Here is a 26,776-nt window from a genome sequence, read left to right on the forward strand (position 1 = left end):
TAGTAACAAGTTTGATGTAAAACCACACTATGTCAAGAATATTGTAAACAACTCTTCATGCGTGATTTGCGCTTTAATAATGAAATATATTTCAATAATGAAATAATGTATAGAACTACACATATATTACCTTAGTAATCTGGGAAACCTGATTGGCACCTTCGTCCGTCATCTCTGAGAGGCACTTTGCTATACTGATGTACAGCTCGAGATCATTTCTCTGGTAAAGATATATCAAAATACAATGTAAGACAAATATATCAAGTCTATTAGTATTGTGATGAATTATTAGACTTTTTTTTTTATCCTCAATAACAGTTGTTGATGAGATTCTAATGCAACCAAAACATATAGTCAGTCTTTCACAATTTAAGATTGCCTTCTCCATTGTTCTGTGTGTTTGCATGGCTATACTTTTTTCTCCCTATCAGAATTCCATTATTCTCACCCAGATTTTTAGCTTGCGAAACTCCAGTGTAGAGGTCTGCTGTGGGAGGGAAAGGGCCTACATTAGGCCATGTGATAGGAAGTATACATGAATAAGACAATGTCACTGAGGTACACTGTGCTTGCTCATCTTCAGCAGGCTTCTGGTACAGCATTGGTTAACTCACCTCTAAGCTTGCTTAAAACTTTCGTTCTAAACACTGAACCTCAATATCAGTCTTGGAAACAAACCTAGTGAAGAATGTGTCATTTCTTGCTAGCCTTCCCACCCATATTCTTAAAACATCCCCAGCCTGTCTTTGCCAAAATGACTTTAAAGAAGCCCAAGCATAAACTGTCAGGAATGTAAATATTTTTGTTCTTTACCCGAATCCTATTTGGCAGAAGGTCAAAAATTCTCCCAGTAGCATCGCAGAGCAGACTCCAGAGGTGGTGGGAGGGACTGGGCAGTTTCATGGCTTGGCTCAGACCCTGTAAGGCACTTGGGCACAACTCAGGATGGCAAGGTTGGGAAGCTGCTTTAAAAACTGCCACCATCAGGTTTTCGACAAAACCCTGGATCTGTTCATCAGAGACGTGCTTTGCCCACAGAGGCATAGATACCAGGAGGTATTTCTTAATATTCAGCTGGAAGGAAAACAGATAAAGCCAGACATAAACAAGCTGTCTGAGTTTGTGGTGGTTAAAGTCCCTGGCCATCACAGAGTTGGAGAGCAGACAGATTAAGAGCTGGGGATTACTTCATTTTCCCGCAGTTTCCCATGGCCACACAGTCCACAGGGTCACTGTAATCATTAAAGGCACCAGCAATTATAGCTGTTTCAGTTATTTCTCATCCAGTGTTACACATGTGTACCTGTAGGGTCCATCAATCCTCTCAATTGAAATTGTTGAATAGCTTAAGCCTGTTCAGAGACGGGAACTCAATGCTCCTTTTGAAAGGACGTCACATTGCTATTCTGATTTTCTCTTATTGTTTTGGCTGTTTTGTATGTGGTGTATGCATATGTGTTTGCACATATATGAGTATGGGTGTTCACGTGCACACATGTGTTCATGCACATATGTGCGCACACAGTGTGAGGAGGCTAGCAGTCAACTTCAGGTGTCTTCCTCAGCGTTTCTCACTGGACACAGAGTTTACGAATTGGGTGGCCAACGAGCTTCATGGATGATCTGTCTTCAATCCCCTAGCACACACAAACACACACACACACACACACCACCCAAACTTTATATGAATGCTGGAGATCCAAGACTAGGTCTTTATGTTTTCATGGCAAACATTTTACCCCCAGCTTCTCCAGTTCAATCTTAAAACCATACTCTTCAGCAAGAGAAGCTGTCAATTTATGCAACTATTCTGCTTAACGTATACCTTAGATCTTTGCAGAGATGGGAAGCCCATCTGCTGAAAAATCAAATAAACAAAGCATCTGATATTAAAATCATCTTTTGAGGAAAAACAAGGAAACAACAAGAGGAACTCATGTGCTGGGCCACTTCTGGGCAAAGAGCCACGCACTGAGTATGTGGGCCTGGCACCAGAGGGCATGAGAGTCAAGATGAGGCAAAACTAGCATTAACTGTTACACGGCACTTCAAACATTCTTAGTAACACAAGTTGGATACTAATGGACAAGTCTAAAAGATGTAGGCTAGGAAAAAAATAATAAAATCTTTCCAATGAGTTTTCTAAAGAGCTCATCTTCAAGAATATTACAGGTCAAATAATTTAAAAAATAATTAACAACATACAACCATAACCAAACCAGATGCCAAGAACTGCTGCATAGATCTAAACCAGAAATGGAAGGCCTACAGAAATGTAGAGAAAATTTTTCAGATCAATAGAATAGGCTCTTGGACACTTGATTCAACAGGAAGACAAAGTTCATGGTACAATGCTTGGGAGTCAGCCATATACTGGCTTCCCATGGATTTCCTTATCAAACTTTGCTGGAGGTTTCAGGTTTATCAATCTACAAAGTAGAAATAACAAAACATACTTCCTAGACACAAAGCTTCATAATACAATTCTGTGCTAAAGAATTTCTAAAACTGATATGCAGTTTAAATGTATAGGGTAGCTGCATATATGAACCCATAACAGTTGTGGCAGCTTGTACAAGACCTGCACGAGTTCAAGCCGGACCAAATCCCAGCACAGAAAGAGAGGGGACATGGGCACAAAGCCCCCTTACTAGCTTAGGAGCCATGGGTAACTAACAACTTCTGGGAAGAAAGTCAGTTTCATTATGAATATGGCCCCTAATAGGTCTATGTCACTCCAGTAGAAAGCCACATGCCCAAGAGTATCTGGGCAGCACAAATTGGTCTTGATGGACTTAAAGAAAAAGAAAAAAAAAAATGGACACAAAGTTGGGTGCATAGGAAAGGGAGTGGATATGAAAGGGTTGTGGGAAGGAGTTAATATATTCATAGCACACTGTACAAAATTCTCAAGGAAATAATGAAATGAGAGAAGAAAAGAACAAAACAGGGTCTGAAGAGATGCCTCAGTTGGTGAAGTGCTGATGTGTAGAAGCTTTCAATCTCCAGCACCCATGTACAAAAGCATGGCAATGTGCCTGCAATCCCAGTACCTCCTGTAAACCCAGTGCTGGGAAGCACAGGAACAGAATCTCTGGGGCTTGCTGGCCAGCCAGTTTAGTTACATCATGAGCTCCAGGTTCAGTGAGAGACTCTCTCACAAAAACTCAGAGTACACGTAAGGAAGACAGGCAATGCTGACCTCTAACGTCCACTTCCCATGCTCCACACACCCCATGCACCAGTACAACACACACACACACACACACACACACACACACAGAGGAATAACTATGGATAGCACATTATTGGTGGCTTGACTCTCAGCTGAGACTGACTAAAAACAGACCCAATGTCATGTTCAGTGGTATGAATATTCATGACAATGACTATAAACATAAATACACTAAAACTCACCAAAGTTTACCATTCAAGTAGCCACTTTTAGGATACATAAATTACAACTCAGTAAGGCTAACTTTTAAAATGAGCTTCCAGACACATTAGACATTAAAGATGATGTCTTCAACATGAACCAAATGCTAGCGGGCACCAGGTACATAGCAAGTGCTCAGCAAGTGACAGGAAGATGTGAGCTGCTGGAGTAGACAGGTGTGGGTAAAGGTGATAGTGAGAGGAAAAAATGTAGACTTCAAAACACATTTCTTCAACTAAAGACCATCATGAGGATTAAAAAGGACCAGAGCCAAGAGACTGGGGATATAAGAGAATCTTGTACTACTTTAAAAACCTAAAGCCAGATCATGACTAGAACTGAACATGATGACCATGTACTGATGATTAAGTTACATCTTTAGGAAATCATGGAGAATCTTTTCTGTCCCAGAAGATAGACTCAAAATTTCTGCAGCCTTTCTTACTACATATCTCTCAACACTTACTGCAGCCTTATGTACTTCTGGCCACCTGACTCCATGTCATTCTCAAGATTCACTGTAGCTACACCAGGAGAGGAGGGGAAGGGATGCTTTTAAGAAGTGTTCAGTACAGGTGGATTTGTTTCTCTATTAATACCCACTGAAATAGCCTTACTGTATTATCAAAAAATAAACCTTTGTTACAAATATAATGTTAGTATCTGTGATCATCATTTACCCCTTTAGTAATAAGTAGTATTTAAAACACATAAGGATGGGGTAGTAGCCATGCCCTCTTGCAGGCTGCTGGCCAGCTAGATCAAGTATAAGCAAGCTTTCATTTCTCTATTCCTGACTCAAGAGGCCACACTCCAAATGAGTGTGATCATCCCAGAGAAGAACAGTCCCTGACTACACTCAATACCTGGAACTACTACATACACTCAGACCGTGGATCAGTGGCGGCATCACCCACAAGCCCAGCAGCGCGGCCGCGCTCTGCGACGATGGTGCCTGAGTTACAGCAATCTCAAGGCACAGTTGCTGTATCTCCTCACCTGAAAGAGAAGAAACAAAAAACAGTTTCTGTAATACAGTGCTCAGTTCCCCATCTCACATTCAGGATTCAGTGTCTGAATCAAGCCCTCTGCTTGGGTCACTTATGCACATAACAGAATCCATCCAACCAAATGGAATTTTGAGACATTCAAGTGGAAGGCAAAGAACACACCCACTAGAATCTCAGTGCTAACTCTTGTACACTGCCAAGGGCCTTACGCATTCTGGGGACATCTCTCTGACATTCTAAAGAAATATGGACACTAGGATAATACTTAGAGATATGAGAAAACACTAGCTACAAATCACTTAGTGTTCTTTTTCCCTTGTGCAGCATATGTTCAGCACATAGGGAAACTTCTGTCTGGTGTACCAGTTAAATTTTTACCAACTTGACACAAACTCAGTTATATGACTGGAGGAAACCCCAAGTGAGAAATTGCCTCTATCAAGTTGGCCTATAGGTAAGTCTGTGGGGGCTCTTCCTTCCTTCCCTCCTTCCTTCCTTCCTTCCTTCCTTCCTTCCTTCCTTTCCTTCCTTTCCTTCCTTCCTTTCCTTCCTTCCTTTCATTCTTTCATTCTTTCCTTCTCTCTCTCCCTTCCTCCCTCCCTCCCTTTTGTTCTTTTACATTTTTATCATTTTTTTTTTTTTTTACTTTTTGTGCATCTGTGTTTTGCCTGCATGTGTGTCTGTGTAAGGGTGTGGTATCTCCTGAAACTGGAGTTAGACAATTGTAAGCTGCCATGTGGTTGCTGAGGATTGAACCCACGTCTTCTGGAAGAGCAGCCAGTGCTCTTGAGCACTGAGCCACCTCTCCAGCACCTGGGGGGGGGGGGGGTCATTTTCTTTTTCCCAGCACTGGGATTACAGGCATGCATCACTGCACTGCTGTAATGGTTTATATATACTTGGCCCAGGGAGTGGCATGATTCAAAGGTGTGGCCCTGTTAGAGTAGTTATATGGCTGTGGGTGTGGGTGTAGGAAGCCGCTGTTAGCAGGGCTATATGTTTGCATTTCCAAGATGGCGCTGGCCTCGTGTTTTCCCAGCAGTAAACAATTAATCTGCACAGCTGCTAGGCAGAAAGACCGCCAAGTCACTGGCCTATCCTGAGGCGTAATATTGGGTGGTGAGCGAACAGCCATTCAGAAGTGAATACGTCACTCTAGGGTGTATTTAAGCTAGGCCGCTTCCGGTTTCGTCGGTCTTTCCGTTTTACCGTGGCAAGCAGTAAAGTCCTCGTTTGCAGTATACCCGATTATCGCCTCCTGTCCTTATTCGCGTGCGAAAAGAGATTTGGGGGGCGCGCGGAACATGTGGGCTTTAAGTTCCTCATCCTAGCTGCCTGACAGTCAGTATTCTGCTAGCAGCCTTCAGATGAAGATATAGAACTCTCAGCAACTCCTGTACCATGCCTGCCTGGATGCTGCCATGTTCCTGACTTGATAACAGACTGAACCTCTAAACCTGCAAGCCAGCCCCAATTAAATATTGTCCTTTATAAGAATTGCCTTTGCTGTTCATGGCAGCAAAACTTTAACTAAGACAACTGCGCTTGCTTGTTCACTTGCTTCCTCAATTGCTTTATCTGTCTATCTGTCTGTCTGTCTGTCTGTTTATCTATCTGTCTGTCTGTCTATTTTTGCCATAGGTACAGGAGATCTAACTGAGGACTGCATGGTTGCATAGTAAACCATTTACTGACTGAGTCATCTCCCTGGTTCTTCATGAGTTGTTTTTTGAGAGCTATACAGTCTCAGAACTATATATACATAGACTATAAGGTCTATGTCTTTCACCTCTTTCTCCTCACCCTCCCCTACAAGGACTCAGTGAAACTCAGTTATCGAATACACGATAACCATTCACAATAAATCTACCAGTCACTGTCAACTGTGACACAAAATCTGCTTTAAAAAAAAATCAGGCCTAATCCTAAGGGCATAACCTGAAAACCCAAAAAAAGCTTGATGTTTACCAAAGTTTAGCCTCATAAGTGGAGAGAGGAGTGCGGCCAAGTTTGCAGGAGGGTACTGGTAGCTTTCCCCAACAGTTGCTATGGGTTTCATCACTACTTTGAGAAGGGATGGAGACACAGCTTCAGGACCTATAACAGCAAAGTAAAGAATTAGCAAATCATCTGAATGGCTGCTACAACTGAAAGCAGAACTGCTTTTACTTATGCAGCCGAAGGCTCTAATACCATATCTTTAGTTACAATCAACCTTCCAATGCTGTACTTTGAATCCAACTCCTTTTGCTACAAACCTTGTTCCCCTGTTCTCAGATACTATCTCCAATCTTCTCCTTTGGTTAGACATACCCCAGACATCTTTACTATCTTCTACATTTCCATGTCTCTTTGTCTACTTTTTAAAAGCAATGACCTAGTCTTCATTACTGTCCCACTGTTCTTGGTATGGAATTTAATACACTTACAGCAGGGTAGTCAAGGGCAGCCCACTCAGCACCTTAGCGAGCTATTGAACACTCCACCTACTATGGCGCTAAGGCATCACGCCTATCACCTACCACTTGTTTTTGTTTTAGAAACAAGCAAATAAACCAATAACGCAAACCTTCTTTTGCTCCTAAGCTACAGTGCCTGCTCTAGAGGTGAGCACCAAGGGAGAAATAGCTATTCCATATGATCATCACTTTAATATTGGTCCTTATGTTGGGAGGGAGGTACTTAAACCTGAGATGCTAGAGTATTAACGTGTAGATGTAAAAGGCAGGAACAGCCATGAAAATGGGCAGGTAAAAGTGATGCTACAGAGAACACAGAAAAATGAAGAAATACAGAAAATGTAGATACTGAAAAATGTAGAAAACAAGAAGAAATGGTGGCAAAATCATCAGCAAAAGGAAAACCACCATCAGCAGAAAAGAAGCCAGGGGAAAACGAGAAACTACATCAGCAAAAAAAACCCACAGGATCAGCATCTGGGAGGGGCTGCAGAGGTGAGAGAGCTGATATGTGGGAAAAACTAAAAACAGAGAAGCTCAAGAAACGGGAAAAGCAAAGGCAAATTCACTAGACCACAAGTGCAGGCACAGTCAGTGACGGCCACACAGTCCCGGAATGGAGAAGCTCAGAGAGGGGGAGAAGCAGAGTGAGACCAACAAACGCCAATGAGTCAATGAGAGAAAGAAAGCAGAAGTGAGAGTGTGTCAGCCAGACAAAACACAGCTACATAAAGGAGAAGCGGGGGTGGGGGTTTAGGAGAAGCAGGGGATTAGGAGGGAAAACCTGACCTTATGACTGGTAGCAAGAGTGGAGGCAGAGGAACGTCATAGCACTGAAAGGAGAAGCTGAGGAGAAAGGAGAAGTAAGGAACCAAGAGGGGAAAACCAACCCTATGACTAGTAGCAAGGGTGAAAACAGAACTACATCATATCACAGAAAGAAGCAGCTGTGGGGAAAGGAGAAGCAGAAAACCAGGAGGGGAAAACCAACCTTGTGATTGGTAGCAAGGGTGAAGAAAGAGCTACATTACAACATAAAGGAGAAACTGGAGGGAAAGGAGAAGCTGAGTGGAAAGGAGAAGTAAGAAACCAAGAGGGGAAAACCAACCCTATGACTAGTAGCAAGGGCGAAGTCAGAGCTACATCACACCACAGAAAGGAGAAACTGGGGGGAAAGGAGAAGCAGAAAACAGGGAGGGGAAAACCAACCTTGTGATTGGTAGCAAGGGTGAAGAAAGAGCTATACTACAACATAAAGGAGAAACTGGAGGGAAAGGAGAAGCTGAGTGGAAAGGAGAAGTAAGGAACCAAGAGGGGAAAACCAACCCTATGACTAGTAGCAAGGGTGAAGTCAGAGCTACATCACACCACAGAAAGGAGAAACTGGGGGGAAAGGAGAAGCAGAAAACCAGGAGGGGAAACCAACCTTGTGACTGGTAGCAAGGGTGAAGGCAGAGCTACATCACAGCACAGAAAAGAGAAACTGGGGGTAGGGGTGAGTGGAAAAGAAGCAGGGAACCAGGAGGGGAAAACCAACCTTGTGAAAGGGTTTAGCAAGGGTGTAGGCAGACCTACATCACACTACAGAAAGAAGAAGCTTGGGAGAGAGGAGAATTGAGAATGGATGGGGAGAAAAGCAGAGGGACAGAAAAAAAAAAGAATACAAACCACAGATATAGAGGAAAAGAAAGAAGCGGAGGTAGGAGTCAAAAAGGAGAACTAAGCTCAGAGAGCAGATAGTTCTGGAGGCTGAAAAGTCTAAGAAGGTGGTGCCATCATCTGGTGAAGACCATTATGCTGCATTATAACAGGATGGAGGGCATCACATGACTAGACAACAAGCTTGCCAAGGCAGTTCAGCTGTATAACAAAGTCACTATTTCAGTATCTCAGTGATGACTGTCCAAAATAATTAAAAATAAGCATTCAAATAAAAACAGTGGATATATAGCAAGTTCTGTACTCTTCCAATTACAAGTATATCATGGGGCCAGAAAGATGGATCAATGGATAAGGGCACAAGCTTGATGACTTGACTTCAGATTCCTGCAACCCATGTAAAAGCAAGATGGATATATGTATCTCGTATGTATCTATAATCCCAGCATACCTACTACAAAATAGGAGGTAGAGTCAGGAGCATTCCCCTGGACACTTATAGGCCAGGTAGCCTGGGGTGCACAAACTGCAGTATTCCAGAGAGACTCTGACCCCCAAGGTTATTCTCCGACTTCTACAAATTGCTATAGCGTATGCAGGCCCTCACACAAACACAAACATCATACACACACATAGACAAATATAAATAAATGAAAAAAGAAAGAAAGAAAGAAAGAGAGAGAGAGAGAGAGAAAGAGAAAGAAAGAAAGAAAGAAAGAAAGAAAGAAAGAAAGAAAGAAAGGAAGGAAGGAAGAATGTGCACCATGTTTTCATTCTTGAGGTAACACTTATGAAAATAAGCTTTTGTGTTCATCTTTGGCTGAATCTGTATAAGCTCATCTATGCTCAGAGTTTCAAATATAAGTTCTAAGTTGACAATACAAATCTCTACCTAACTCCAATCCAGAATTTAACCCTATGTTTCTCACTCTCATTCCCACCAGAACAGCTAACAAATCAACAATGTTTTCTAAGCCTAGCTACCCACTAAACTACTTCCTGACCATTGGCTGCTTTCTTCCAGATAGAACTAGTAGTATGCCTTGCAAGGTTTCACTTTTAACACCCTCTTTTCCAGCTAAAAATGTTAATGTCAATGCTTACTCCATTCATATATCTGTGCTACCACAGCGATGCTGTGCACTTAGTAACCGATACTTTATTTCTATCTCACCTAGAGATATAATACTAGGACCCTAATAAGTGCCTATGGTACGATGACCATTGGAATGTCCTGAATAATGAACTTGAAACTGAGAGTGCCTATGGGTATTTGTCAAAAAGATCCAGATGTTTGAAAACCTGAATGTAAAGCTGCTTTACATCTCTCATCCAGCTAACAGCCCCAAAGTTATAAATGGCATATCCAAGCACAACGAATTCCAATAGGACCCATTATCTCATGTACATGGGCTACACAGATGACTATGCAACAGCATTATTACTACAGGAAAACTCTGGCCGCAAACAGGCTAACAGATAGGGTGTATAATCTCCATCAGGTGTGTGATACAGACATTTACTTTCTCCATCTTCACTGTAGCAGGAGACAAATTAAGTCAGCTTAGAATAATCCAGCCTTCAGTATAACTATATCCAAGTGATAAAGATCAAATATTTAAATTGTATTACATGCTAGGTAATCTGTTCTAAGGTATTCTTCCTGCACACTCAAGAAAAGCATAGTCTAATGAAAAAGGCAGACTTGAAACAAAAAAAGTATAAATAATCATGTTAATAATGACACATATGTAAAACACAGACACACACTCACAAAGATACATAAAGTATGAGATGGGAAATCAGATCTAATTAGAGGACATCATTGAAGGTCCAGTTTTTGCTCACCAGAATAAGAGATGTCTAGATCAATGTAGAGAGGATGAAGTCCATAGAGAATTCAGGCAGACAACATTATAGAATGGCTGTTTGTAGGAAGTACCAAATGTGTTGCCCCTGACCAGAAACTACAATCGATACAGTTGTTGAAAAGAATTGATTCTGATACACCAGATACAAAGGCTGGTAGAGTACTCTATCTTAGGAGCAAAAACCTGAACAACATTCAGAAATGCCAAAACCCAAAACACCATAAGCTCTTGTACCAGGAAGGCCACCAAGCAGAGTGGCAGTCAGCAAAGTTCAGAACCTAATGAGAAAGGCAACCTGGTAGGGTTTGGCCCAGAGGGGATAGGAGATTGGTTTCATATAGGTAGATTGATCAATTGAGCAAACAGGCTGAGAATAATGAGCCAGGTTTGCTACAGTCCAGAACACAGAGTTGTAAATATGTGTGTGTTATAATAGTGTTGAAGTAGAACTGCAAATATGCATATGAATCTGTAATACAAACAGCTTAGACACAAGTAAAGATAAAGACACACTTTGATGTTAAAATAGGCAAGATATAAAAAAGGGAAAAAGAACACAATTCCTATTCGACATTCCTGGAAACAGTGACAATTATCCTAGGAGAAAGGCTCTGCCACTTTGGTTTCTAAATACCATTCTCTGAAAAACAAAACAATGAGTTACCTGGACCTACACCCCAGCTTTATTGCAATAACAAGATAAGGTACAGTAATAAACACCAAAATCAATGATTGAAAATACAAGGAACAGTAGGATAGATGTATGTGTATACACACACACACACAGACACACACACACAGACACACACACACACAAATCCTCATAGTGTCTCCACACAAATATTTACTGATGATAAAGGAAAATGAGTAACTTCTTTAGAAGGAGCCTAGATCCTATCATTTTATCTAACCCCACAAAGGAGGAGGAAGAATACTGCATCCCACCGGATGGGTGCAGTGAGAGCAGAAATCCTTTCTGTGATTCTCTTGCTAAAGGTGGCTGATCTGATGTTAACATGGGAAACACCAGGCAGAACCAAACTGAAGAATGCTCTATGAAATAACAGTCTAGTTGTAAAACATGACCAGGTAAAGAAAGACAGGGCTTAAGAACTGCCAGGGATTAGAGAAGGCTAGAGGGAAATGCCACCCAGCACACTAGATGTTTCTCCTTTCCTATGAGAGGCCTCACTGGATTTTGAGTGAAGCATGAATTGTGGTTTCTCAGTGAAAGGAATATTGAAGTTTTTTCTTACAGATAAAGAAAAGAGACAGTTTGTAACTTTCCTGTATTTTATTTTTTTTGTAGAATAAAATATAAACAAGTACAAACATTACGTAAAAAATTCTGGACCAAAGATATGGCTCACTGGATAAGAAACACCACACAAACCTGACAACCTTCATTTGATCCCAAGATCCACATATATGTGTGGGCACTCACATACATACACATACAATAATAAAGTTAGTTTGAAAAAAAACTCTTAAGTTTTCATTTTAAAATATAGTGAGTATATACAAAATGTTCAGTCCTTCTGACATCAAAAATTAAAACAAATCATATTCAGTGTATCATATTAAATTTTTAAAAATTTTTTAAAATTTTTAATTGTTATTGGTTTTTATGCATGTTGCTCTGTTTCATAATTTCATAAAAACAAACAACCTTTTAATGTTATTTAGAGTATATATTCAGGAATTCTGCTAGATACTGTCTAAATAAGTAAATCTTACACTAGTCCAAAAATGACTAAAATTCCAAAAATGATTGAGAATATGAATTCAGAAAATTTATGTATAAGCCTAAAGTTTACCTTCATAGATCACCAACTACTGTAATATCAGAGGAAATGTCATTTATTATATTAGAGAGATTCATATACCTTGCTCAGGTAACACTTTATGCAATCAACTTCAAAGCCAATATTAAAAATATGAGCTTAGAAAGCTTTGGTCACACTCTCCAATGACAACAGTAACATTCCTGTTATGCAGAAATACCTGCATAGGAAAGAATTATTACTTTTATTAAGTGTTTTAAATGTTCTTTTAAATATGTGGATAAAATACTGGTGAAGTCTGAAATGGTATGGGATGGAGAAAACATAAAAGATCAAAAATCTGAAGGATGAGTAGGTAAAGGGAAATTGTAAGACTCAATATTAGAGCTGGTTGTGCTGGCCCACGCCTGTGATCTCAGCACTTGGGGGTGCGTGAGAAGGATGAGAGGTTTAAGGCTGGCTTTAGCACACGCTGAGTTTATACCAGTATAGTCAGTTCAAGACCACTCTCTGCTACATAGTGGCCTTGTGATTTTTTTGTTCTTTCTTTTAAATGTCAGGAAGAATTCAGTTCTGAACAAAGACTTTAAGGCTGGCACTGTCAAGAAATTTCAACAGTAATGGAGAATGATGTCCACCAAAGTTAAGGAATCATGCACCAGACAGAAGGGCCATATCAGAGAAGACAGTGTCACCTGGTAGACAAAGACACAGTTACTTTCAAAACCAGGAACTGAACTCCTTAAAAACTAAAGATGTTCTGCCGACTTGGTACGGCTGTTAAGAGTAGGCCTCCATGAAGGAATGGATGCTCTATCATCTTGCATCTATTAAGGTGTGAATACAAAGCATAGTAAGTCCTAAGCCTCAGAAAGCAGTCTGACGTGTTCTTCTGGGATGTCAGGGACTGTGCTGGAAACCTCTGTCACTCTCATTCTGTCGTATGTGTGAATCGAATGTAATCCTTCACTTTTTTCTTGTGAGTTATTAAATTTAAAAATCGCCCACAGAGGCGATGAAACTGTGCCATTCCTGAACTGGTCTATCCTCTGCCTGTACCAAGCATGATTTTAATTCTCAAAAACTATCTCTTCCTCAAAAGAGTTCACTGACGTTGTCATCCTTCCTATCAGCAGCCCCACTGGGCTCTGCTGAGTGACATCCAGACACTTAAACTCAAAAGCTCCTTCAGAAGGGAGTTATTAAAATTCAAATGAGCTGGGCATATTGAAGAAGAAAGCGCTCGTTTGCATGCACACCTCTGCTCTTGGCCATCCCATTTAGTCCCACAGAGCAGGGGCTGGTTTTGTTTTTGTAAATGGGCTTTGGAAGCTGAGGTCAGCCTCCCACGGCCCCCACTCCTCTGGGGTCATCATTAGAAATGTGTGGGCTGAATAGATTTTCCTCTGAATCTAGTCAGCAAACCTGACAGGAAGGCAGCCCTCTCCCACAACCTGAAAATGCCAAACTTCCAACTGGCAAGATGGCAGCTTGCAACACTCCAGCAGGCTGCTGTGGAACAGTCTCCAGCAAGGCTGCACACCGCAGCATCTCAGTGCCACCTGACCTCCAGCCTCCAAGCAGAGACCTCCCTGTTGAGCCAGGACTGCAAAAATCACAGGCAAGTATGCCACAGTGAACCAAGAACCCCGAAAGATTCAAAGAAAATTTATTTCTGCCAAGAAACATGGATCTGGGTGGGTAAAATGATATTTTATTTGCTAAAAAAGTAAAAAAAAAAAAAAAAAAAAGAAAAGAAAAAAAGAAAAGAAAAGAAAAGAAAAACATTTCTGAAGGCTTTTATTTGACCTCAGTTTTTACTTCACTCTCATGTTAATCTCTCACATTATAATCATTTTAAAATTTTATAAGCTAACAATGAATAACTTAATAAAAACCACAGCAAAAATATATGGTGCGAACATTATTCTGGCTGTGGAATGTTTAGATGATCACTTAGTAAGAATTCAACTTCTTCACAATGAAGATATCTCTATTATATATACTTTAAGATAATATAATTCATAGCAATATAATCATTAAGCTAATTTCTCCCATTATATGTGTTTATAGAGAACAATTATAACAATGACATAATCATATGTCAACTTTTATATGGAAAAAATTAAAAGCAAACAGTGCTAACTTGCAACCCTAAGATAAGAGTATGTACTATAAACTCCAGAAAGTAAAGTAGCAAGCTACAAAAACAGTTCCTGTCTGAAGCCCTGGGGATTGCTGTTTCCAGAGGGACATCAAGCAATAAATGCTTTCTCTTTCAATAGAAAGATTTTTATTTTTCCATGAACTTTATTTATCAAATCGCTCCTTCCAGATTTCTTGCAGTTTTTGCCTTTTAATTTATTTTAAAGCATTTTTACAAAATTTTTAAATAGTAATGGTCTTGCTCTCATATAGGCACTGGTTTGCCCAGCCAGGAAAGAGAAAAAGAAGTGAACATCACTGACAATTACGTTAATGACAATTACATTAATTACTTGAGCCAGGACCCACACAGTTCCACCAGCCTGCACTTCTCCCTCACAACTCTGAAACGTGTATGGCATTAAAGAGCTCCTCTTCTGGAACTCACATGGCACTACTGGGTTCCTATGTGACAAAGGCACTGAACCTCTGTCTTCAAACATGGAGGACCACAACCCAGGAGCACAGCAGGATAAACATGTGCCAAGAAAAATCACAAGCCAGAAACAGGAGTTAGAGCCCGTGACTCCAGCAACACAGAATGATCAGACAAGGCCAGAGACAAGGGCTACTTCCCAGCCAGGCCTGGGACACAAAGGACACCTGGGTGTGCCTTCTCTACATACACCAATGACTTACACTGTTAGTGAGACTGACAGAAAAAGCAGTGTGGGCTTGATGCACTCTAAGAATGACTAAATGGAAGACTGAGTTTTCACAGAGCCACCACGATTCCACTACGTAGTTTGCATATTCACCTAGCAATTCCTTAGCTAGCTTCCTAGTCATCTAGGAAGAAGGTTTGGCAGAAGACAACATTTGGCCCTTCAGATTTGATTTGTCCTAAGGTACACAGCTTATAGAAGATGAAGAAAGAATGATAAAATCCAAGAAACGTGCTCACTTGCCTTTTTTTCCTCCTGTGACGAAGAAGCCAATGGCTGCTCTAATAAAACTGCCTTCAGGCAAATAGCTGTAGTCAGTAGGAACTGTGGAGGCAGAAACGATCAAATTAACTGGTGAACTTGGGAAGGCTAATGAAGGAGAGGTAATGATCTCGTGCTGCTGTATCAACCTGGTGACAAGGCGGGGATGTGTATGCCATTAATCTCTGCACAATATTCTGGCTGCAATAAATTCTATTAGATTAAGTGACTGGCTTTGAGGAAATCACCTAGGCTATACAGGAAAATGTAAAATGGTGACAAACCTAGGAGAGACTGAAAAAAAAAAATCACAAAGGATGGTTACTCCAGTGAAGTGGGAGAAAAAAAAAAGTCCCTTGCATACTGTAACAACCAACAAGGTCCAATCCAGTGACCTCTGCAGGGTAGCCAAGGAGCCTGCTGGGCATCTAAGCTTGGACACTGTCCTACAGCCCAAGTGATGCTGCATCAACTGTATGAACCAGACATTCAAGACCCAGTGTCAATTAACAGCACAATCTCTTACCTAAGGTAGAGACCTTCAGTGACCAACATGTACAAAGAACCAGATGTGGCTACTGACCTGAACCAGTGAGTCAGTGACATTTCTGAGTCCTGAAAGTACCCTACATCCTTTTCCTTCCAGTCCCCCATAATTGTTTCATGAGACAGCTTTACTGCAATGAATGGCCCAACTGGAAAATTCCACCAGGAACAAGTAGCTATGCTTTTCCAGACACACAATTATTTCGCTCAGAAGGACCTTGGAGTAAGATGACTCACCACTAAGTGATCTGAGTACATGGACCAAATGGTCTGTGATACAACTATAAGTCTACACACACACACACACACCCCAAACCAAAAAATCAAAACAAAAATAAACAAACAATAAAAAACCCCCACCTACCAAACTTTTGGTGCTACATGCTGACTTACCAGGATACTGTAAGAGCCCTAACATTAGCAAGGGTTTCTTGTATCATTTTGGTGCTTTTATTAAATTCCCTTTTCTATGACAATATGACAACTTCCAGCTATATAAAGTTCGTTATGTTGGGAAGGCTGTGGACCAGAATCCTCTGCCCAAAGCTGCAGAGCGACTGCAGAAAGGAAAACAAACGACAGCAGCCCATGTCACACGGCCAGTAGATGAGCTGCCGAGACTGTTGAAGCTAAGTTTAGTGAGGGATCTGTTTTCTAAACCTCTATGGACCAGATATAAGATGGACACTGGGTCAAAACGCCATTTATGAAGACCCAGGGACAGATATATTATGGTGGTGCTCTCCCCCAGAAAATCTCCAAGTAAAAACATATATTAAGCACATGGGAATTGTAATGTTTTTATTGCTTTTTTCAAAGGCTATGAATAGAAAGGGCTTTGTTACTTGAAGAGCTAGGATTCCAGGCCCCAAGGAGGTGCACATCTTTCAATGTGCTTAGCTCTTTACCTTTATAAACCCACTGGGCAGAAAAATTCCAGTCATAAGTAAAGAAGCAGATTTTTATGAGAAAGGGGTCTCACTACATGGCTCTGCATAAAGAGATTTTTTTAAATGAAACATATTACTTTTAGTAAAAATAAAATGTGTATTCCAACCTTCAAGGACCCAATTCTTTGTTTATGGACTTGTCAGTATACAAACCCTGCATATAACTCATGTAATATTTCTGAGTCACACATTGTTCATTTGTAAAATGAACAGGCTGATAGCTACACTATCCTCAAGGAAGGCAGAGAGGAAGTGTGAACAAATATGGGATTTGGAGGTCAATAAATCTACATTCAAAACACCACTCTCTGCCATGTGACCTGGAGTAAGTCTGGAAGCCTCCCTTTACTTCATTTTACACAGAAACAAAATAAAGATCATAACACCCATCATGTGGGCAATCCCCTTAACAAAGTACAGAACTTCGAATCAGCCATTCATCTTACCGGAAGTTCTGCTTTGATTTGAGGACAAGGTAGATAGATGAAGATGTCCTAGCAGCCATATTGCATTTGATTGAAGACCAATCACCCCTGAGATGCTGATAACCTGTTGTTGAAACAAAGCAGTACAGCGATGGGGCAAGATCCAAGCTCTGTTCAATAAAAGGCCACCGTAGAGTCTCATGGACCAAGCAGGAGTTAGAGGCTGGGTTGAGAATGAGAAGCTCTGTAACAGGATGCTCATGTGTGGCTCCTATACCACACCTGAACCAACTAATGAGTCAATCAGTCAGTCAGTCAATCAATCAAACAATCAATCAAACAATCAACCAACCAACCAACCAACCAACCAATCATGGCAGAAAGTACTAGCAGTATTCTTGGGTTTCACTGAACAAGAGTGGTATAAAAAAAAACTGGTAAATGAAAGCTCAAAAAAGGGTCTGAGGATGTAGCTCAGTTGGTAGAGTGTTTGCCTGGTGTACACACGGGCATGGGTTCAGCTCTAGCACTGCATAAACCAAGTGTGGTGGCTCATGCCTGTCATCCCAGCCTGTGGGAGGCAGAAGCAGGTAGATCAAGAGGTGAGAGTCATCCTCAGTTGCACAGTTTGAGGCTGAAACACATGAGATCCTGAGTCAAAAGAAAAGAAAATCCAGAAAGTAGAAAGGAAGGGAGAGTTACTTAAGAATAAAGTACCTCTAAAAATAGAAAGAAATATCATATTCCTTTCTTTAAATAACTTCTATCATTGCTTACTATAATCCATGAGTATTTTAAAATAATAGTTTTCTAATTCTTCCAACTTTTAACAACTTAAATTTCAGTAAAATTCTTTTTCTGAGCACATTCTTATTCATATATGTAAAATATTTTTTCTCTGCCCAGAAATCCAGGCTTTTACAACATGAATTACTAAAACGTCTTTATGTGCTAGGTATTATAATTAGCCATGCTTTATAAGAATGAAAACAAGTTTACTAAGTGGGAAAGAAATAAGCTAGAAAGTACTGGGTAGAGCAAGAATAGCAATTACAAAAGCCTAGCCAGGGCATGCTGCTTGGGAAGAGGTTTGACCACACACTCGGGACAGCGTTCAACTTCTTTTAGCCTGTATTTTCAAAGTTTATTCAGTAACCATGATATTTTAAAAGATAAAAATAATAACAGGTAAAAATTTTAAAGAAGATGAATATGATTCTACCTTACAAAAATAACAATGTTAACTATTTACTCGCCATCTGGCCATTGCCTCCCTGGTATCTGCCCTGCCCTTTGGCCACCTTCCATTTGTCCTTATCCCAAAAGCTGGATAACCCTTGCAAGGTCATGTTTAATTTTTTAAGGTAAATCAATAAGAACATAACTTTTTTTAAAAAAAAAAGTCACTTTTCTTTTATTCCAAGAGCAGGGCATATCTGTCAATAAACATGGCCCATTTACTACTTTGAAATGCCCCATAAACTCAACAGGAATGTTCGACTTTCATATTTGCCAGAAAAGACACACTACAACAAATAGTAGAAAAAGACAACAAAGGAGATGTGTGTCCCACCCAGGCACTGCAAATTCCTCTTCTTACCTCAGTTAAGGTTCGAATAACTTCATTAAGTCTTGCTTGGAAATGGGTGTTCTGGATGGCTTCTGACTTTAGCTGAAAGAATAAGCAGAAATGATCCAACGCATGAGCAATCTAGGTATGAGATGATTTATCAAATGTCAGAATATTTCAAGTCCCTAAGTGGTGAGCTCCTCAAAGGCAGGGCCCAAGATTTATTTACATTGATTTCTTAGCACCTATTCACAGTGGTACATAGCAGTCCTTCGAAATTTTAGTTGCATGAACAAAGGCCTGCATTTCAGAACTGTGATAAACTTGCACATGCAAGTTTATCCACTGTGATAATGTTTCAGAATAAAACATGTGCAAAGATTTAAACTGGAACATTACAGGTATGAACTTGTGCATGAATTTTGAAATTTCTTCAGTCACTCTCTTGGGCAGGAAAGTCTATGGAAAGTACATACCTTAGTAGGTTTAATTCCTATAAACTAAGAACAAGGAACAAATCTCTACAGAAAGAGTTCTCAGCCAAGAGTGATTTTTCACAGAGCAGGGCACTGAAGGCCTCCAAGTAACTGTTACCATGAGCATACACTCCTCTGCCCCTGGGATAGTAGGCTATCCACTCTATTGCTGCTACGGTTACCCACTCATCTAAATTCCCTCTCTTCAGAGTTCCTGGCCTTACCTGCATGACATCCACATCGGAGCCTACCAGTGCCACCAAGCCATGAAGGGCAGCCAGACAGAGCATGGTAGGGGCACCCTGCAAACCAAGAATCAAAAGAGTCAAAAGCAAAATTCCCCTTAGGTTTGAAATTTATGTAAGTTACTGCTGCATAGTCAAGTCAATGGCTAAGATTGAAATAAATGCATAGGATCAATACAACTAACAGTTGATAATTGACCCCTAAAATAATAACAGACTAAAACAAAGTAAAACATTAAGGCTGTTATGTCATAGAAATGGTAAGAAGCCATCTATTTTTCCAGAAAAAAATCTATCATTGTTTTAAAAGTTAAGGCATAATCGAAATGTCAGCTTTTAAAAAATAAAGCAACCTGCAATGGTTGACATGTTAAACTACTTATAAAAGTATACATATCTTTCGTTTGAAATTACCTGCATATGGTACATAACTTAGCAGTTTCTATAAAGAATGCAATAAATCAGTCCTATTTTTCCTTTATAAAAATTTATAATAGCATACAGGAGGTGACTTTTACCTCTGTCAGGACAACTTTAATCCAGCTGGGGCGAAGTCTGTTGCCCAGGTCTTCAGCTTTTCCATGTCCACACACAGACAAACCATAAACCAAGTTCCCTAACGCCAGTGCAAAGCCTGAGGTCTGGTACAAATAAAAACAGGGTTGAGGGAGAACAAGCCATAGCATAGGAGTCATATAGAACATATGCATAGAGCAAATCAAGCATTTCCAGGGTTCCTATCCCTAAGTTTGAGATGGACTTTGGAAACAAGAGTCTGACTGTAGGGAGTTCTGCTACTGTGGGCAGCTGTCTTAGGAGAATAATTCTCACTGTCGATCAATAGCCCAATCAATCTAAATTCTCAGGAAAGGGTATGAGTGAAAAGCTGGCGGTCCACCAATCGAGGTCAAATCACCTCCTATGCAAGAAAATATGCAGCATATGAACACTTCTGACTTTGTCATTGCAAAGCATATCCTGAACATGTGATCATAGACAGGCTCACAAAACAGTAATGACGCCACTAAGATCAATGGCTCCTGAAGTAACTCACAAAGGACAGCACTAAGACATGGAGAAACCTTTCTGAAGAGGCAGATGAGGGAAATTCTATGGCATGTGTAATTACGATTCTTTTCCATTGTCTCAAGCACAGATAGCAGCTCACAGGCATCAAGAACATCCACAGTTGCACAGCTGTCTTCATCTTGAAAAATAAAAACTCTGCTACTAAACCTTCCCACCCTCTACCCGAGAGGCAACCACCAGTCTATTCCCTGTCCCCGTGATTCGACTCTAAGGGGACACTCTATCTCACACAGTTCAACTGGGCAGCCTTTCCTTGTGACTAGCTCATCTCGCTTAGCATAGATCACAGCCATGTCAAAGGTTCCTCTTTAAGGGGCGATTATTATTTAAAAGCAATCATTTCAAGCATAATTTTTAAGAATTTAAACTTTCCTTTACATCCTCCGTTATGAATAGAGATTATTCGTCTTGATTTTGCCAGAGTCTGACTTAATCAGAGCCCAAAATGCATTCATAACTTTATAAAGTTTTGTCATTACTCTTACGAATGTCTTACAAATTTAAATTGCTTCCCCTCTACACAGTTTCTCTCTTTACTTGGATTTCATTCTAGCCACAGATTTTAGTATTTTATGAATGTAATGATTTGTAAAAGAAAAATCAAAAACACTACAAAGCTGGACACAGTGGCACACGTCTTCAGTTCCAGCACTGGGAAGGTGGAGGCAAGCAGATCTCGATTGAGGCCAGCTTGGTCTACATCCTGAGTTCTAGCTCAGCCAGAGCTACACCCTGTCTTGACATCAACACCCAGCCAACATGTTCTCAGCCAAATGTCTACAGAAGCTGAGACATAAAACAAAAGAAGGGTATCTGGTGGCCACTGGCTGCTGGTACAGTTCTAGACACAACAGAGTCCATCCCATTGAGTGAGTCAGAAAGCAGAATTCGACAGCAACAAGAAGCTCAAGGAGAGAAACCACCGAGGGATACATTACAACCTGCTGGTTGTTCTCCACCAACAGCTGAAGCTTGTTCATAATATCTTCAGCCTCCGCTGCTTCAATAATGCCAGCACTAAATGCTGATGCACACACACAGCTAAGTGTGTAGGCGAGGACCTGAGAAGAAAACAGCAGAAAAAAAAATGTTTGCTTACAGGCAAAAATCAGAGCATGGCTTAGTTGCTATAGCTCACCTGTCAAACTTCTCCCCAGAAGAACTGAATTTAGATAAGGATATCCCAGACTGAGTAACAGTATGCTGTTTGACTTATATTGTGTTTCACAACAGCTCAAGATGGAGATCATTTTAGATAGGACTTGGAGGCTCAAATGCATATAGCTATGAGGCAAAAAACTAGAATTCAAATGAAGGTCCTCAGCCATTAAACCAGTGGTTCTCAACCCTGTAGGTGATGGACCCTCTGGCAACCCTGTATCTCCAAAAATATTTACATTACAATTCAAAACAGTAGCAAAATCACACTTATGAGGTAGCAACGAAAATAATTTTCTGGCTGGGGTTCACCACAACATGAGGAGCTGTAGTAAAGGGTGTCAGCGCTGGGAAGGTTGAGGACCACTGCTCTAAAACTGCCTTACAGTGCCATGCCACAGCACAGCACACTGCAACAGCACAGGAAAATAGAGCTTTACAGCTATGAAGTGCCATGTACTCTACCCCAGATGCCCAGGAGAGGGCAGGAAAGATGAGAAACACAGCCAATCCCTAGGAGGGCCTGAAAGCAAGAACGGGAACTGCATGAAACTGAGAGGGGCTTTGCAGACATCACTGTATGGTGTGCAAACTTAGCAGGTAAATGAGTGAACAAGCAAATAAAGAAAAGCTGATAATGGGAGCAGAGTGTTCCAAACGGACCATCTGCAGGGCCCATAAGTTTGAGAAAGTCAGTTTCTGCAAACCAAAACTTCCTGCTATGACCCGTTTTCACCATCAAGCCTGTCCTCACAAAGATGCTGTTTCGATTAAGGAGAAAATTCAACTCCCAGCCTGGTTGATGTATCAAAATGTAAGCAGCTTACAAGGAAGCAGCCAGATACAAAACATCTGAGGAGGAACAAAACTATTTACTGATGGACTTCTTAATCAAAAGACCACAGCAGACAAAAGCATCTGTTAAAGTAAAATAACCTTGTTTTTGCTGATTAATCAAATAGTTCTTTCTTTGACATAAAAATACATTCTGTATGTATATATACAAATATGCATACATACTTTTAAATCATGCACTGTACTACTTAAAAAATGGAAATGCAGTGCATACCTAGAACAAAACTTCAACCCTCTGAGCCACAAAGAAATTCCCCAATTCAACAAGTCCCATTGCTGAAAACAGAGGCGCTGAGCAGGGAAACAGAGCAGCCATTATGTCCCCATCAATAGCTTGTGGGCAGGCTGGGAGAAAACAGAATCTGCTCTAATGAGAGGGAGAATCTGGCCCGGCCACAAGGTCATCCCTGCCCCGCCCAACGATGGATGTGGGCAACTCAGCTTTACCTGGGCACAACAGAGAAGACATGACCCATAGCTTAGAGCATCCCAGCTCAGTGTGGGTCACACATGTCAGCGGTGTCACACCAGCTCTAGTGATGCATATTTTTCTGCCACACCGGGGGGGGGGGGGGACTTTTCACCAAATGTGGTAAAGGGAATTTCCTGCATAATTTTCATACTATTGGGCACTTATTTGTGGCTTCTTAAGTTTGTTTCTGACTTGTTTCTAGAGTTACATTTCACTTGAAGACAATTCTGGAAAACCTCGATTTAACCTCCAGAAGATGTGTGTATTCTCTAATGGTTCTTATTCCGCATGCCACGTGTAGGTCTGAGTACGATTTGGAGGCTTGTAGTATCATATAGGCGCTTGCCATTCAGCTTTTCTCCGTGTTGCAGCTCTAAGTGGGAACTTCAGTAGGCGGGCTACTAAACCACGAGACAAAGGAAGCAGCAATGACATCACAGCAAAAGTCAGCGGAGCAAGGTGAGACAGGCCCCATGGCCTACCTCCTGAAAGGTCCTGCTCTGGCTCCTGCTCTCATCTAGGTAGGCAGACAGCTTCCGCAGACATGCTGCCACATGAACTCGCGACTCTGTGTGGCTGCTGTGGCTCATGAGGGACAGGGCAAGTCCAACTCCAAGTATACAGCCGGTGCTTGGATGGCAAAAGAGACAGTGTCAGGGTCGCACACAACATGACTGCTCCACACTCACACGGGAGCCCATGGTGCTCTGAAGCTGAGGTGGAGCAGAGGCTTCCACTTCTGCCCAGCTCAACGTGCTCCGACACTCCTGACTTCTTTTCTCAAAAGGAAAAGTTTGTTTGTATCAAAACCTATATGCAGGGTTGGGACTGTAGGTCATTAGTAATGCACTGACTGAGGCTCTAGTTTCAATCCTCAGTAGAGGGTTGAGAGACAGAGACTGACAGATAGACAGACACACACATAGACAGACAGACACACACACACACACACAGAGAGAGAGAGAGAGAGAGAGAGAGAGAGAGAGAGAGAGAGAGAGAGAGGCTGAGACTCTTCCCACAGACATACCCCAGTACCACCATCACCAACTAGCAAGCATCAAAAAGCCATGGTCCATTCAGTGCCCTGTACCCACCAGACACTAATGAACACACAAAGCATGACTTAAACTCTGGTGAGAAATGGTTCTATTCCTGCCCTCACAGAAATGCCCAGATCCTCCCCTCTGGCCCACGCTTAAGGAGAGATGGGTTAAACTGCAAGGTGCGAGCTGAGGCGCTCTGGTTACAGACAGGAGCAGTGCAGAGCACAATGGAGCTGAAGGCTCTGTGTTTCCCAGTCAACTCCAACAAGTGGAATCTCTTTTTTAAAGAAACCGTGCATTCATCTGTGCACAATGACATTAATCCTTCTTTCCCCTCTGCTCTCTGAGCACCAGTGGGTCAAAAGAGAAAATGGACAAATGACAGGCTTGTCAAAAGTTACCCCTTGTGACAATTCAATTGAAATCTGGGGCTTTGTGTCCCAATCCCCTGAAAGGACACATACCATTTAAAGAAAAGAATTGTTCTCAAGAAAATTCAGGTTAGTATTCTAACATAGTGCACCTGTGACCATCTTTTCCTTTTTAAAGTTTTTCTTATTACTGTTGCCTTTTAACTGAAGGTAATGCCAAGCATTTCAGAAAACATGCTATTGGTGCTGGTTTGGCAACCCCCCCCTCCCCGCCCCATGATATACACAGCTGAAGCAGGCATTCCAGGGCTTTTCTCCAACATCATATAGAAAGCAATTTTTCTCTTAAATGGCATCTATGTCTTTGGCTGGCATCAAGAACCTTCCTATGAACACTCGAGTAACATGCACCCAAACAACTCTGTGTAAACAGAGTTTCCACACCTGATAGTAAACACCTGGAAGGATATATGGAATTCAAGATGTGCTCAAGAATACACAGAAAGCTTTCAGGAGTGCACAACCAGAAAGAGGAACTTTGGTCCCCAGCTTTGGCTCATCTGCCAGACCGAAGGCCCCTCTCGTGCCCTGCATCTTACTGTGATGACTCCATGAGGAGGCCACTTAGTGTTTTCTAGTTTCTCTTACATAACAAATATCACTAGACAGTCCTGTGTGGAAAAGCCAACTCACTAGCATCCTTCAGTAAGGCAGAGCTGCTATTACAGCTCCCAGCATTCTAAAGTTCAACAGCTAATGCATTTCCCACCAGCTAAACCAACGCCCAGGGCTGCATGCTCTGGGGCTGCATGCTTTGAGACCAATCAAATTTCTGAAGGAAGGCTACTTTTGATTGGAAGGAATTTAAAGCTTTGTTTTAATTAGTAATCTACAGGGAAAGTTTTTAAGCTATCTTTCCATATTGGCACATGTAGAACAGACAGAATTAGACAACGGTATAATTAGACACAGACTGATTCATATTTTGACAAATTTGACTACTGTTCTTCCTTTGACTATGTAATTGCTACTTATTCTTCAGATTTAAATGGTTCTTCCTTGGGACACCATCCCAAGCCCAGGAGGGAATCTCTTTAAAACTCTCACATAGCCTCTTGTATAAGGTCTGTCCTACAATTTTAATTATAAATTATGAAGAGAAACTCTTTGGGGAATTACTTCTTCTCTACCCTCACAGTTCTTAGACAGTAGACAGCTTTTCAAAAAATTTTCCTCACTATAGTATATTTTCAGCCTCTCGTACTCAATTTGATGCACAGAGGCACTAATTCAGTATTTGCTGTGTGCTGAAGAATTGGCTGAGTGAGTTTTGTAAGTGTTGGATAGACAGAGTATCTACAGAGAAAATGATGGGAAATACACATAAATGTGCATACTCACACACACATGGACAATTCCTGATGTCTATGTAAACATACTATATTAGGTTCTATCAAGAAAACACAATTTCTATTTCTTGCCAAACTAAATGAAGACAGACAAATGTTGTATTTGTATGGACAGATTATTTCTCCCAACACTCAAATAAAAATTGGGGTTTACTGTTTTTAATGAACAAACAAGTTTGTAGATTCTGCTTTTCAAGGTATCCTAGACTAAATTTCTTTTGCAGTACTTCTAAAAGGACATGTGACTTTCTATGCTAGAGTTCCAAGGCACAGTCACAACTCTATTCAGGGCTGCAGTGTTAGCTGGCTGTTACATCATATGAATATACAATCTAACTTTGTGTATGCATGTGTTGATAGAAATATGTTGAGGGCTGGAGAGATGGCTCAGCGGTTAAGAGCACCGACTCCTCTTCCAGAGGACCTGAGTTCAATTCCCAGCAACCACATGGTGGCTCACAACCATCTGTAATGGGATCTAATGCCCTCTTCTGGTATGTCTGAAGATAGCTACAGTGTACTCATATAAATGAAATAAATAAATCTTTAAAAAAAGAAATATGTTGAATGATATCTGTAATAAGTCAGATATCCTTAGTGCATATCTTGAATGTTAGCCATTCTCTTCTGATTTAAATAATCCATTGACCTTCCAAATGATTTCTTTGTTGTTTTCCCCCAATTTTTAGTCTGCACCTAGAAATATCCCTAAAGATATATATTTCTTTTCATTTCAAATCTCCCATATTTTAATGTCCTACGTCTTAAAAACTACCCAAAATGATTAGTTCACCATTTCCACCCATTTAACCCACTC

The 26,776-nt window shown here is 41.0% G+C and overlaps 1 protein-coding gene across 5 annotated transcripts in view; it reads right to left on the reverse strand.

Annotated features, from left to right (window-relative positions):
* The window catches only part of Focad (focadhesin), a 295,918-nt gene that overhangs the window by 16,249 nt on the left and 252,893 nt on the right, over positions 1–26,776 (reverse strand). For all 5 annotated transcript variants that reach the window (XM_034503044.2, XM_076934681.1, XM_076934682.1 and 2 more), the window contains 11 exons: positions 23,619–23,766; positions 21,593–21,712; positions 20,081–20,203; positions 19,542–19,619; positions 18,872–18,943; positions 17,293–17,395; positions 15,333–15,413; positions 6,415–6,543; positions 4,320–4,435; positions 814–1,074; positions 131–220 (listed from right to left, as the gene is read on the reverse strand). In XM_034503044.2, coding sequence (XP_034358935.1) covers positions 131–220; positions 814–1,074; positions 4,320–4,435; positions 6,415–6,543; positions 15,333–15,413; positions 17,293–17,395; positions 18,872–18,943; positions 19,542–19,619; positions 20,081–20,203; positions 21,593–21,712; positions 23,619–23,766 — 1,321 coding nt within the window. The remainder of the gene's footprint in view (positions 1–130; positions 221–813; positions 1,075–4,319; positions 4,436–6,414; positions 6,544–15,332; positions 15,414–17,292; positions 17,396–18,871; positions 18,944–19,541; positions 19,620–20,080; positions 20,204–21,592; positions 21,713–23,618; positions 23,767–26,776) is intronic.

The sequence above is a fragment of the Arvicanthis niloticus genome, chromosome 5 (genome assembly GCF_011762505.2).
Source record: "Arvicanthis niloticus isolate mArvNil1 chromosome 5, mArvNil1.pat.X, whole genome shotgun sequence".
NCBI lineage: Eukaryota > Metazoa > Chordata > Mammalia > Rodentia > Muridae > Arvicanthis > Arvicanthis niloticus.